Below are 15,560 nucleotides of genomic sequence, written 5' to 3'. Positions count from 1 at the left end.
TATATATTGGTCAAGGTTATAGTAATGTAATTCATGAGTTATGCATGTGTGTGCAGTTTCCACTATATTCTCCTAGAGATTAAGCTTGAGCAGGGAGTAGTAACCGTCTTGGACTCTAAACGAAAAGATCCCAAGGAGTATGCGGACATGACTGAAATCCTCAAGAAGTAAGTTAAATCGATCATTATCCACCATATCAGCAACTTTGTTCATTTCCTGATATCAAGTAATTGTTTTCTTTGTCCGGCAGGGTTTGGAGAAAATTCACCAAAACAGTTCCGGGACTGCCGAAGGAGCTGGAATTTAGACACCCGAAAGTAAGTACTATAGTAGCATGTTCCACGCATCTCCTAGTGATTCAAGCGCTAGTTTCATCAGTACCATTTAGCATTCTTGCTTATCAGTTTGATTGACCTCTATTTCTTGTAAAGTGGTTGTGGCAGGAACAAGGGAATGATTTCTGTGGATACTACATCTACGAGTCCATCCGCCACACAACCTGTGAGCGGGGCGGGTACTCTAACGAACAATATGAAGTACGTAAATAACAACATTCACAATTTTATTTTATTACCATCATTTGTGTTGAGTTTCATTCATTTATATATATATATATATGTATTGACCCCCTTCTTCAAATTAGATGTTTCGGAAGCGGGATGAACTCCTAGCACCAGCTCGCATGCGAACAATTCAAGAGGAATTGGCGGCATTCTTTCTTGACCACGTGATCCCTGAAGACGGAGAATTCTATGTGGACCCTGAGTCCGTATGATTATATTTGTAAGAGATAATTATTGTACATATGTAGCCGGTAGTGTCAGATAGATATACGAGAACTTGTTGTTCGACCAATCTCTCGGAGAAGGAGAGGTGGTCGATATCACTTCTCTCTGTATATATGCATATATGTTCATGACGATCTTCTGTTTCCTTCGTTTGCTTACTAGCTATCTAGCGTGTCTAGTCCTCTCTATATACGTATGTATAGTACGTAGCGTCGACCAAACACGGACATAACAGAGGACACTTCTCTCTATTAATTATAACTAGCTAACACAATATATGAAACACCTAAATTAACCCCCCAAAACCCCCAACCCCCCCCCTTTCAAAAAAAAACAAAAACCCCAGCCATAGAAGTGCTGACGCGTGGACGCCTATTGGTCCCGGTTGGTGCCACCAACCGGGACCAAAGGGTCTCCTGACTGGGCTCTGCGCACTGCCCACGTGGAGGGCCTTTAGTCCCGGTTCTGGATTGAACCGGGACTAAAGGGGGGAGGTATTAGTACCGACACTTTAGTCCCGGTTCCTGAACTGGGACTAAAGGCCCTTACGAACCGGGACTATAGGCCCTTTTTCTACCAGTGACAGCTATAAGTGTATGAAAGCTCAACAAAAGAAACTAGTGGTGTGCATCCAACTCGCTTGCTCACGAAGACCTAGGGAATTTTGAGGAAGCCCATCATTGGAATATACAAGCCAAGTTCTATAATGAAAGATTCCCACTAGTATATGAAAGTGACAACATAGGAGACTCTCTATCATGAAGATCATGGTGCTACTTTGAAGCATAAGTGTGGTAAAAGGATAGTAGCATTGTTCCTTCTCTCTTTTTCTCTCATTTTTTTATTTTTTATTTGGGCCTTTTCTCTTTTTTATGGCCTCTTTTCTTTTTTTATTTGGACTTCTTTGGCCTCTTTTATTTATTTTTCGTCCGGAGTCTCATCCCGACTTGTGGGGAAATCATAGTCTCCATCATCCTTTCCTCACTGGGACAATGCTCTAATAATGATGATCATCACACTTTTATTTACTTACAACTCAAGAATTACAACTCGATACTTAGAACAAGATATGACTCTATATGAATGCCTCCTGCGGTGTACCGGGATGTGCAATGACTCATGAGTGACATGTATGAAAGAATTATCAATGGTGGCTTTGCCACAAATACGATGTAAACTACATGATCATGCTAAGAAATATGACAATGATGAAGCGTGTCATAATAAATGGAACGGTGGAAAGTTGCATGGCAATATATCTCGGAATGGCTATGGAAATGCCATAATAGGTAGGTATGGTGGCTGTTTTGAGGAAGGTAAATGGTGGGTTTATGGTACCGGCGAAAGGTGCGCGGTACTAGAGAGGCTAGCAAGGATGGAAGGGTGAGAGTGCGTATAATCCATGGACTCAACATTATTCATAAATAACTCATATACTTATTGCAAAAATCTACAAGTTATCAAAGCAAAGTATTACGCGCATGCTCCTAGGGGGATAGATTGGTAGGAAAAGACCATCGCTCGTCCCCGACCGCCACTCATAAGGAAGACAATCAATAAATAAATCATGCTCCGACTTCATCATATAACGGTTAACCATACGTGCATGCTACGGGAATCACAAACTTAAACACAAGTATTTCTCAAATTCACAACTACTCAGCTAGCATGACTTTGATATTATTACCTCCATATCTCAAAACAATCATCAAGTATCAAACTTCTCTTAGTATTCAACACACTCATAAGAAAGTTTTTACTTATCTTGAATACCTAGCATATTAGGATTTTAAGCAAATTACCATGCTAGTAAGACTCTCAAAATAATCTAAGTGAAGCATGAGAGTTCATCTATTTCTTCAAAATAAAACTACCACCATGCTCTAAAAGATATAAGTGAAGCACTAGAGCAAATGACAAACTACTCCGAAAGATATAAGTGAAGATCAATGAGTAGTCGAATAATTATGCAACTATGTGAAGACTCTCTAACATTTAATAATTTCAGATCTTGGTAACTTATTCAAACAGCAAGCAAAGCAAAATAAAATGACATCCTAAGAATAGCAAACATCATGTGAAGAACCAAAAACTTAGGATCAACCGATACTAACCGATAGTTGTTGAAGAAGAAAGGTGGGATGCCAACCGGGGCATCCCCAAGCTTAGACGCTTGAGACTTCTTGAAATATTATCTTGGGGTGCCTTGGGCATCCCCAAGCTTGAGCTTTTGTGTCTCCTTAATTCCTCTCATATCACAGTCTCCCTAACTCTCAAAAGCTTCATCCACACAAAACTCAACAAGGACTCGTGAGATAAGTTAGTATAAACCATTGCAAAAACCTTATCATACTCTACTGTAGCAAATCACTAAAATTATTATTCAACATTTCATACTAAATGCCTATGCATATTTAATAGTCCTATCGTCAAATATAATCATTAAAGAAGCAAACATATGCAAACAATGCAAACATAACAGCAATCTGCCTAAACAGGATAGTCTGTAAAGAATGCTGCAACATGCATACTTCCCTAGCTCCAAAAATTATGAAAGAAAATTCACACTGTAGTAAATTTATCAGAGCTTAATATGCAAAAGGTTTCAACAATTTATCACATTCTGACTTTTCTAGGGAATTATTGCAACAGCGGTATACTTTCTGTTTGCAAACAGCAACATGCATACTTGTAACATAGGCATAGTAAGGGCTATCAATGCCACTTTTATTGAAAGAAAAGATGCAAAACATTTTTCTAAATAACAGCAAGCAAATCCTAACAAAATAAATTGACGCTCCAAGCAAAACACAAATCATGTGGTGAATAAAAATATAGCTCCAAGTAAAGTTACCGATGAACGAAGACGAAAGAGGGGATGCCTTCCGGGGCATCCCCAAGCTTAGGCTCTTGGTTGTCCTTGAACATTACCTTGGGGTGCCTCGGGCATCCCCAATCTTAGGCTCTTGCCACTCCTTATTCCATAGTACATCGAATCCTTACCCAAAACTTGAAAACTTCACAACACAAAACTTAAAGTAGAAAACTCGTAAGCTCCGTTAGTATAAGAAAGCAAATCACCATCATCAGGTACTGTAATGAACTCATTCTAAATTCATATTGGTGTAATATCTACTGTATTCCAACTTCTCTATGGTTCATACCCTCCCATACTACTCATAGATTCATCAAAATAAGCAAACAACACATCGAAAACAGAATCTGTCCAAAACAGAACAGTCTGTAGTAATCTGTATCAAACGTATACTTCTGGAACTCATAAAATTCTCAAATAAATTTCTGGACCTGCTAAATTTATCTATTAATCATCTGCAAAAAGAATTAACTAAATATCGCTCTCCAAATAAAAATGGCAGCAATTCTTGTGAGCGCTAAAGTTTCTGTGTTTTACAGCATGATCAACAAGACTTTCCCCAACTCTTCCCAAAGGTTCTACTTGGCACAAACAGTAATTAAAATCATAAAACCACATCTAAACAGAGTATAGATGAATTATTTATTACTAAACAGGAGGAAAAATCAAGGAACAAAAATAAAATTGGGTTGCCTCCCAACAAGCGCTATCGTTTAACGCCCCTAGCTAGGCACGATGATTTAAGTGATGCTCATATAAAGAGAGCATCATGAAGAATATGACTAGCACATTTAAGTCTAACCCACTTCCTATGCATAAGGATTTTGTGAGCAAACAACTTATGGAAACAAGAATCAACTTGCATAGGAAGGTAAAACAAGCATAACTTCCAAACTTTACGCACATAGAGAGGAAACTTGATATTATTGCAATTCCTACAAGCATATGTTCCTCCCTCATAATAATTTTCAGTAGCATCATGAATCGGAATAGTGGGAGTATCATAGGAAACTTGAATACTATAAATTGTTTCCACATTAAAAGAGTAATGTTCAGAGAAGGGGTAATCATAACCATGACAAGTTTTATAAATATAATCACTACTTTGTATAGCATAAGTATCATCACAATAATCATCATAAGTAGGAGGCATGCTATCATCATTATAAACTTGCATATCAAAACTTGGGAGACTAAAAATATCATCTTCATTAATCATAGCTTCCCCAAGCTTGGGACAAACATTAATTGTAGCAAATATATTCTCAAAAACATCATCTTCATCAAACATAGCATCCCCAAGCTTGGGCCTTTTTATATCATAAGCATAATCACTCTCATCATTAATAGTATGGATAGCACCAATAGTATAGCAATTATCATATTCGTCCAAGCAAGTGCCAAAAAGATTTTCAAGATCATAAGAAGTATCATTATCTTCCACAATTATATTTTCATAAGGCACAATATTAATAGGAGCAGCACTATTTGGGTGAGATATCTTTTTACCTCTCTTCCTTTTTCTTTTCTTCTTCTTCACCACATCATGTGTGGGTTCAATCCTCTTTTTCGAGCTCCTTATTAATGAGATTGGTTGAATAGGAGGCTCCTCCTCGTTACCTGATTCATCATAAGAAATAATAGGAGGATATTGGGAAGTCTCTTCCCTTTCATTAGTATTCTCTTCATCCTCTATTTTTTTTTCTTTATGTAATTGGCAATATAAGGATTTTCAATGCAATTCACCGCATAATACATATAAATATTCTCTAGATCAAAATCAAGAACTCTATCAAGATTAAACTTTGGAATACCCTCAGTTATACGTTTCATTTCTTCATAACCCAAAAGAAGGCTAATCTCTTTATGATGCTCAAGGGTAATCAAATTATCACAATGTTTGGACACGACTTGATCATGAAACAAATAGCATTGGAGCTTTAAATGACCATGTTCATTGCAAAGTTCACAAGGGGCACGAAAAATATTGAATCTTTCAGCACATTCATCTAGCTCTTCTTGCAACAATTTGGTTTCTAAGTACTTATGCCTCTTGCAATATCTATCTTCCCTATTTGGTGTGTACTTGCAAACCCAGTCTACTCCACAAAAATTGACATGTTTATAGGAGGCATTTTCATCATAACTAGTGCAATCATCATTAGCATCATGGATGTTCAAAGAATTCGTACTAACAACATTGCAATCATGCTCATCATTCAAATATTTAGTGCCAAACATTTTATAGATTTCTTCTTCTAGCACTTGAGCACAATTATCCTTTCCATCATACTCACGAAAGATATTAAAAAGGTGAAGCGTATGAGACAAACTCAATTCCATTTTTTGTAGTTTTCTTTTATAAACTAAACTAGTGATAAAACAAGAAACTAAAAGACTCGATTGCAAGATCTAAAGATATACCTTCAAGCACTCACCTCCCCGGCAACGGCGCCAGAAAAGAGCTTGATGTCTACTACACAACCTTCTTCTTGTAAACGTTGTTGGGCCTCCAAGTCCAGAGGTTTGTAGGACAGTAGCAAATTTCCCTCAAGTGGATGACCTAAGGTTTATCAATCCTTAGGAGGCGTAGGATGAAGATGGTCTCTCTCAAGCAACCCTGCAACCAAATAACAAAGAGTCTCTTGTGTCCCCAACACACCCAATACAATGGTAAATTGTATAGGTGCACTAGTTCGGAGAAGAGATGGTGATAAAAGTGGTATATGGATGGTGGATAAAGGTATTTGTAATCTGAAAATATAAAAACAGTAAGGAAACTAATGATAAAAGTGAGGGTAAACGGTATTGCAATGTGTTGAAATAAGGCCTAGGGTTCATACTTTCGCTAGTGCAAGTTCCCTCAACAATACTAACATAATTGGATCACATAACTATCCCTCAACATGCAACAAAGAGTCACTCCAAAGTCACTAATAGCGGAGAACGAACAAAGAGATTATGGTAGGGTACGAAACCACCTCAAAGTTATTCTTTCCAATCAATCGGTTGGGCTATTCCTATAAGTGTCACAAACAGCCCTAGAGTTCGTACTAGAATAACACCTTAAGACACAAATCAACCAAAACCCTAATGTCACCTAGATACTCCATTGTCACCTCAAGTATCCATGGGCATGATTATACGATATGCATCACACAATCTCAATTCATCTATTCAACCAACACATAGAACCTCAAAGAGTGCCCCAAAGTTCCTACCGGAGAATCACGACGAAAACGTGTGCCAACCCCTATGCATAGGTTCATGGGCGGAACCCGCAAGTTGGTCATCAAAACATACATCAAGTGGCACGTGGTATCCCATTGTCACCACAGATATCCACGGCAAGACATACATCAAGTGTTCTCAAATCTTTAAAGACTCAATCCGATAAGATTTCTTCAAAGGGGAACTCAATTCATTACAAGAGAGAAGAGGGCGAGGAGAAACATAAGATCCAACTATAATAGCAAAGCTCGCGATACATCAAGATCGTATCATCTCAAGAACACGAGAGAGAGAGAGAGATCAAACACATAGCTACTGGTACATACCCTCAGCCCTGAGGGAGGACTACTCCCTCCTCGTCATGGAGAGCACCGGGATGATGAAGATGGCCACCGGAGAGGGATTGCCCCTCCGGCAGGGTGCCGGAACGGGTCTAGATTGGTTTTTGGTGGCTACAGAGGCTTCTGGCGGCGGAACTCCCGATCTATATTGCGTTCTGGAAGTTTTAGGGTATACCGAGTTACATAGGCAGAAGAAGCACGTCAGGGGAGCCACGAGGGCCCCACGAGGCAGGGGGGCGTGCCCCCTACCCTCGTGAGCTCCTCCTTCCTTCCTTGACGTGGGGTCCAAGTCCATCGGGTGGCTTTCGTTCCAAAAATAACTTCTCTAGTTGATTTCGTTCCGTTTAGACTCCGTCTGATATTCCTTTTCTTCAAAACATTGAAATAGGCATAAAACAGCAAATCTGGGCTGGGCCTCCGGTTAATAGGTTAGTCCCGAAAGTAATATAGAAGTGGATAATAAAGCCCAATATTTCCCAAAACAGTAGATAATATAGCATGGAGCAATCAAAAATTATAGATACGTTGGAGACGTATCAGCCCCTACCTTGGCCGCCTCCTCCTCCTTTCCACTATGGCCCATTAAGGCCCATTGACTCCCCGGGGGGTTCCGGTAACACCCCGATACTCCGGAATATGCCCGAACTCTCTCGAAACCTTTCCGATGTCCAAACATAGTCATTCAATATATCGATCTTTATGTCTCAACCATTTCGAGACTCCTCGTCATGTCCGTGATCACATCCGAGACTCCAAACTACCTTCGGTACATAAAAACACATAAACTCATAATACTGATCGTCACCAAACGTTAAGCGTGCGGACCCTACGGGTTCGAGAACTATGTAGACATGACCGAGACACGTCTCCGGTCAATAACCAATAGCGGAACCTGGATGTTCATATTGGTTCCCACATAATCTACGAAGATCTTTATCAGTCAAACCGCATAACAACATACATTGTTCCCTTTGTCATCGGTATGTTACTTGCCCGAGATTCGATCGTCGGTATTTCAATACCTAGTTCAATCTCGTTACCAGCAAGTCTCTTTACTCGTTCCGTAATGCATCATCCCGCAACTAACTCATTAGTCACATTGCTTGCAAGGCTTATAGTGATGTGCATTACCGAGAGGGCCCAGAGATACCTCTCCGATACTCGGAGTGACAAATCCTAATCTCGATCTTTGCCAACTCAACAAACACCATTGGAGACACCTGTAGAGCATCTTGATAGTCACCCAGTTACGTTGTGACGTTTGATAGCACACTAAGTGTTCCTCCGGTACTCGGGAGTTGCATGATCTCATAGTCATAGGAACATGTATAGGTTATGGAGAAAGTAATAGCAACAAACTAAACGATCATTGTGCTAAGCTAACGGATGGTTCAAGTCAATCACATCATTCTCTAATGATGTGATCCCGTTAATCAAATGACAACTCATGTCTATGGTCAGGAAAAATAACCATCACTGATTCAACGAGCTAGTCAAGTAGAGGCATACTAGTGACACTATTTGTCTATGTATTCACACATGTACTAAGTTTCCGGTTAATACAATTCTAGCATGAATAATAAACATTTATCATGACATAAGGTAATATAAATAACAACTTTATTATTGCCTCTAGGGCATATTTCCTTCAGAAACGTCACATGTAACATGGTGATCGTAACGACAACTTCCGGGTTCATCAGAAAGTTTGACAAGTGGCCGGATAGCTCGACAGTGGGATTTGTTCCTCCGACGATGGAGAGATATTCTTAGGGCCTTCTCGGTGTGACGAAATTAGTCATCATCTGTCCTTACACACATGACTTCATCATGGGGATGTTGGAATACAATAACGAGAAAGAAGAACAAATCGGTAACCAGGATTTTAGTATAGTGAGCATGGTCATGACTCGGGAGGATACCGATGCATCCCAGGTTTTGTGAAGTATCGCGAAGCAAAGGGACAACACATGATAACGAAAGGTTCATTTGAATATCAATCATATACTCACAGGGACCAATATGGACGTCCACGGTCCCCTTGTCGGTCATTGAACGAACGGTTTTGTCCATGTCTGTGAGTTACCGAACCTACGGGATCACAAGCTTAAGGCTACCATGATTTTCTGAGTCTTAGTAGGATGGGAGTCATGAGAATATATTTGTGGAATTATTTCATGAATATTCAGAATAGTTCCGAGTGGATCCGGAAGCCTGAAGAAAATTTTCTCTTTGGCCATGCAAGCAGATTTCCATATCCATTGGAAAGGTTTTTCAGCATCATGTGGATTTCCGATTAGTTGTAAATAGATTCTTTTGTTGGAGTATTTTCCATCCCAGGTAAAATTCCAAATATCAGTAGAGTCTGTCTTTGCTCCTCCAAATATCAGTAGAGTCTGTCTTTGCTCCCTGATTCAGATACTGTAGTAGTAAGATGCTCTGTTCTACTACAATGTTGTACATGGGCAGTTGAAATATGCAATAGAAAACCTTTTATTTTGAAATTTTCTTTCTCTTTCCATACGGGTAACTATAGATAGCTACACATGAATTGGCACCAGCGATTCAGCCCGGCAGGGGCGTGTGGCATTGACAGGCACACCTGACCTTCCAATCATGCGCGGACTAGCGCGTATGGCGACACACGCGTTCACGACCGAAAATGCCACATGACGGTCCCCCCCTTCCCGGTCCACCTGTCATGGACCCCGGAGAAAAGACGCCTGGGTGTGCGCCGTTAGACAGATTGGGCGATGTGGAGAACCCAAGGGAACCGGCGACGGGATACCATTCCAAAGAGACGTTGTAGAGGGTCTCCTCTCCCATGGAGGCTCTCAGGGGCTGGGTACTCCGACATCCTTTATAGGATTATTATTAATTTCCCCTGCCCCATATAGTCTCTTTCTGAGGGAGTCCTGGATTAGGGGGTCTTCGGACAGCCGGACTATCTCCATTGGCCGGACTGATAGAGTACGAAGATACAAGATTGAAGACTTCATCTCATGTCCGGATGGGACTCTACTTGACGTGGAAGGCAAGCTAGGCAATACGTATATGGATATCTCCTCCTTTGTAACCGACCTTGTGTAACCCTAACCCTCTCCGATGTCTATATAAACCGAAGGGTTTTAGTCCGTAGGACAACATTCACAACATACAATCATACCATAGGCTAGCTTCTAGGGTTTAGCCTATCTGATCTCGTGGTAGATCTACTCTTGTACGACCCATATCATCAATATTAATCAAGCAGGACGTAGGGTTTTACCTCCATCAAGAGGGCCCGAACCTGGGTAAAACTTCGTGTCCCCTGCCTCCTGTTACCATCCGGCCTAGACGCACAGTTTGGGACCCCCTACCCGAGATCCGCCGGTTTTGACACCGACACTTTCACTTTTTCTTTTATCATCAACGGGTACCCTTACGTGTGGCCCGAAATAGAGCCACGAGAGCTTAGAGGTGCGTTAAGAGAACCACACACTATCTGGCGTCGGTCGAGGGTGCTAGAATCGGCTTTCTTCACCGCTGCCGTGCCTGGGCGGTGGATCGCTTCAGGTAGTGTTTCGACTAATGAAGAAACAATGACGGTCGCATGAGGAGAAGGGTCGTGGCAATATCCATCGTCGACAAACATCTAGCGTATTGCTCAGCATGAAGTCATAGTTGTAACTATGTGGGGCAACGTGAGGACAAAGATGCCATGTCATAGTCAAGTCGGTTCTGTTGGTGCAAGGCATGCTTATTTCTTATTCGAGGCTCGTTGCTGAAGTTGGAGTTGATTGGTCCTTGGCGTGTTTGGCCGATTGTTTGGTATTAGTCGGCAGGGTTTTTGTGCGTTGGACGCGCATGGTAAAGTCAGAGTCGCTTGCTCGTGAGAAGTGGTGACGATGGCACTTTGTAGACAACCTCAATGGTGTTACTTGTTTCATCAATGTCTGTGGGGTCTTATGGATAGGTAGGTCAACTGCCGTGCATTATCTTGCGGGTGTGTTGGAATAGTCTTCGCATGTATTCCATATATTAAAATGCAACTCTGTTCTAGATTTTTAATTAGAACGACTCCTTAGGGGAAAATTTCAAAAAAAGAAAGAATTCAACCCTCTCTTGAGATAGGGCCGCGTAATCTTTCCTTCTAATATATTCACATGCAGATCTTCCTGTTTCGAAAAAAGGGGGCTGCACGATATTTATTTGTAGGACGGAGCTTATCCCCTATGCACATACACTGTTTAGTTATGGGGTGATTAGCATGCTAATAAGAAGATAAAACATACTACATTATCGTATGCTAAAATCCGAACAACTTGTATTTTGCACATTCTCTGGAAGCCTCCTGAATATTCTAGATGATATCTTCAATAGCTTTGGCTATACGCAACCCTCCCTAATTAAACTCTGTAAGACTGGTATTTAACTACTTCGGACAACATGGTATCGGAATGCGCCCAACGTTATAAATAAAGCTGCAACAACTTTCTCTCAGTAGAAAAAGGAGCTTTGGCTATCTCCTGACTTGCATCCTTGCATGGTTGAGGTTTGTAACATGACCATGTAACCCTGGAGCAAGATTAACCCCTGTCTGGCTGGACCTGTGAAACAGCAGCCGATTTGACTGCCAATTCTAGTATAGATCATACATAAAGATGGCTCGATACAAATTCAAATACGGATTAAGAAACACTTTAGCGAATGTAGTTTCGTCATCCACTTGCTTGAACGATTTGAAGCTAAACTTCCAAGGGTACAAATATCATGAATTATACTTAAAGTCAGGATCAAGCAGAGAAATGTAGTCTGTTCATCCACTTGGACGATTTGAAGACAGTCTTTCATCGAGACAAAAACTATGCTCGTGCCTCCTCCAAAGCTGCACATGGATCCTATTCTGGCGTGATAGTCACAGGCACAATAGTTATGGCACGTCGAAGCAACCCCTTGGGCACAAGGAACATGAAGTCCTTGGGCATCCCATCATACAGATTAGTGATCCTCATTTGGAACTCAGCAGCCTGATAGTAGCCCGTTTCACTGCATGATATTGATAGCCTGCACTTGAACTTGGATCCAGTAATGTGAGGCTGAATGGAGCAAACTGAGATGACAATTCCGGCGGGCTCCATTTCCATATTGATCATGAAGATGTGCCCATCCTCGCCCACAAGAATGCATGAACCAGGAGTATCGCCGCGGATGCGGACCCCAAACGCCTCGTTGTATATAAATTTCGTGCTACGCCACTTGTACTCGCGTGAGAAATGCTCGAGGAGCATTGCCGTTGGCCCTTTGAAGCTGCAGCCGGTTACAGGGCAGAAGCATGGCGCGTGCGGGCAATCTTTCTCATGCTCTTCTTTTTGGTAGTATGTTATCCTTGCAGTGCATCCGTGTTCGCCATTGGAGCAAGCAAGTTTGATTGATTCAACCGCATCTTCTAGCTCGAGGCAGCGATTGTAGACTGTGGTATTGGAGCAGAAGAAACACTTGTCTGGGAACTTGTCATGGCAAGATAAACATATGGTATGGCGCATGGTGCACTGTGGAACAGAAGAAAAAAAAATCAGTACATAGATATGAATCAGTAAATATGCTATATTAACTTTAGCAGAATAAAATACAAGCTAAAATGATGAACACAGCAACAACATAGGAATCAGTACGCATGAGATGCTATTTTCACACACTAAGTTCACTCCTAGGAATAACAGGAACAATGTACGGATCAGCATAAGAACGGAGATACACCAGCCACCCTGTTCTAAATATACTACTCCCTCCGTTCCACATAGTATAGTACTATCCGCAGTACAGTACTATAGTATATCAATGAATCAGATTTATTCATTGAATATAGTATATACCATAGTATAGTAATCCCTCCATCCCATAATATAAGACATTTTTGCAAGCTAAAACAGCTTGCAGAAACATCTTATACTGCCTATGGAGGGAGTAATACAGTATATCTGTAGTTTGTGTTTCCCCATGGTGATGACACATACTGTCTAGCTAGTTTGCATAAGGTACACAGACTTCCCCTATTATAACATAATTTTCCACAAATATAAATGGGGCGCATCTTCAATCTTCGTTACCATCTAAATCTATTCCACTCGCGGTTTTGGTTACGGCTCAAAATTTTGAGATTTACCACGGTTACCGCGTATTTCCATGCCCCTCGGTAAATGGGCATTTCAAGCAAAAAATCAAATTTTTTGAATATTATGAATTTAAACGCTCAATGTACAGTAAAGTACGGCAACGTCTCAGTTATTTAAATATAGTTAGTTCTCGCATGGTTGTAACAACCTATTTCCATGTTCAAAAGGCAACTTGTGAATGTTGGAGAATATATATAGCATAGCTCTCACAGTTTGGGATTTCCACACGATAACGATCTGAATGACATTACAAATTTACAATTGAATGGACTCATACACGGATGGAAGACAACATATATAGCAGAAAATGCACCGATCAATTTTTTTAGGCATTTGGACTATAATGTCTGCATCAGATGTCGTTCTTCAGACACGTCTACTACAAAATAACAAGTCCAAAAACATGCAATTGATGTGATGTCGTTCTTCACCCATCCAGCCATCCTACAGTTTGACAACAAAATTTAACTAGGCACCAGACGCATTGGTAATCACCCAACACCAGAATTTGGACTGATGTGTGCATTTGATGTGATGTCGTTCTGATTTCAGAGATTCAACATTGACTTGCAATTTTGCAACTACAAAATTACAAGTCCAAAAACAGGCAATTAGGTAATCATCTACAGTTTGGCGAGAAAATTACACTAGGCACCATACGCACTGGAATACTATTATAATTATAAACGAATCTAATAATAAACAGATTTCGAAATATTATACTCTCAGTCTAAGACACCCAGATAGTTCTTTAGATCCATTGGTGCTATCGTCTCTCAGGACTCAGGAGCTCGTAGGATTTGAGTTGTATCAGCAGATCAAACACAGGGGTTACCTGGAAAATAGGAGGGCGCAGGGGCTCGCGGCAGATGAGGCACTCGAGGTTGTCGAGGTTCTCGAGGTCGTCTATGGTGTTGGTGGCGCCTGCCGCCGCGACCTCCCTCCTCTCGCTGACGCCGCCCTCATCTTTCTCCCGGTGCTGCCGCTTTTCCATCGCTTCCTTCCCTTCCTTTCACAGGATGGAGCGGCAGCGTGGCCAGCTGCCGGATCGCAGACGCAAAGGCTTCTCGTTGCACCACCGGAAGCGAGTCGTCTCTTCCTGGCGGCCGCCGCCCTCTTTATTCCATTTTCTGTCTGGCCGGATGGCGGCGATCGAAATTTGCAGACAAAACGAGAAGGAAACGCGAGACAGGTCGAAAGGTGGGCCGAGCAACAGCCCAGATACACCCAAATAGAAGACGCACACTGACCCTAAAAAAAAACTAGTTCAAAAATTTCTCAAAAAAATACTACTAGTTCAAAAAATAAAATTAGTTTAAAAGAAATTCTTTCAAAAAAATTCAAAAGAAAAAGCTTAGCATACACACATACATACACATGCTAAATATTCACTCCGTCCCAAAATTCTTGTCTTAAATTTGTCTACATACAAATGTGTCTAATCACGTTTTAGTTTTAGATACCTCCGTATCTAAACAAATCTAAAATAAGAATCTTCCGACGAGGTAATACTTCTTTTGTAGGTTAAGGCACTAACTGATATTATTGTAAAAATGAAAAAAAACCAGGATTCAAGATGGTATACACTAAGAAAAGCCATTCAACCAATCTTTCATATTCTATCAAAGGAATATATTCCTTCCGATCCATATTACTTAACGCTGAAATAAATGTATTAACACAAAAATACATCTAGCACATCCGTATGAGCAACAAGTGATATGGATTGGAGGAAGTACCGATACTCCTCTGTCCAGAAAAACATGCCGCACGCGCAGTTGATTCGCAATTTTGCACACAAAAACCGTAATTTTAAATTGTTTCAAAAAGGTTTCTCTGCATGTCTTCTTCCTTCGCCCTTCGCCATGGTAAAAAAAAGTCTTAGGTAACAGTTGCATGTGGTGAAACATCACATGTAACATGGTGATCATAACGTCAACTACCGGGTTCATCAGAAAGTTTGACAAGTGGCCGAATAGCTCGAGAATGGGATTTTGTTCCTCCGACGATGGAGAGATATTCTTAGGGCCTTCTCGGTGTGACGAAATTAGTCATAATCTGGCCTTACACACATGACTTTATCATGAGGATGTCGGAACACAATAACGAGAAAGAAGAACAAAACCGGTAACCGTGATTTTAGTATAGTGAGCATGGTCATGACTCGGGA

At 40.9% G+C, this 15,560-nt stretch overlaps 1 protein-coding gene across 1 annotated transcript; it reads right to left on the bottom strand.

Annotated features, from left to right (window-relative positions):
• Nucleotides 1-12,115: 12,115 nt before the first annotated feature.
• LOC147977847 (putative E3 ubiquitin-protein ligase SINA-like 6) lies at nt 12,116-14,396 on the bottom strand. Its single transcript, XM_087545985.1, has 2 exons — nt 14,226-14,396; nt 12,116-12,766 (listed from the first exon to the last, which is right to left on the bottom strand). Exons 1-2 carry the CDS (start codon nt 14,382-14,384, stop codon nt 12,116-12,118), a joined length of 810 nt encoding a protein of 269 aa, XP_087402111.1. The 5' UTR covers nt 14,385-14,396.
• Between the last annotated feature and the right edge of the window lie 1,164 nt (nt 14,397-15,560).

The sequence above is a fragment of the Triticum urartu genome, chromosome 3A (genome assembly GCF_056163025.1).
Source record: "Triticum urartu cultivar PI428250 chromosome 3A, HENAU_Tu73, whole genome shotgun sequence".
Classification (NCBI taxonomy): domain Eukaryota; kingdom Viridiplantae; phylum Streptophyta; class Magnoliopsida; order Poales; family Poaceae; genus Triticum; species Triticum urartu.
The sequence above is the reverse complement of the archived record's forward strand: the minus strand, read 5'-3'. Positions and strand labels throughout refer to the sequence as shown.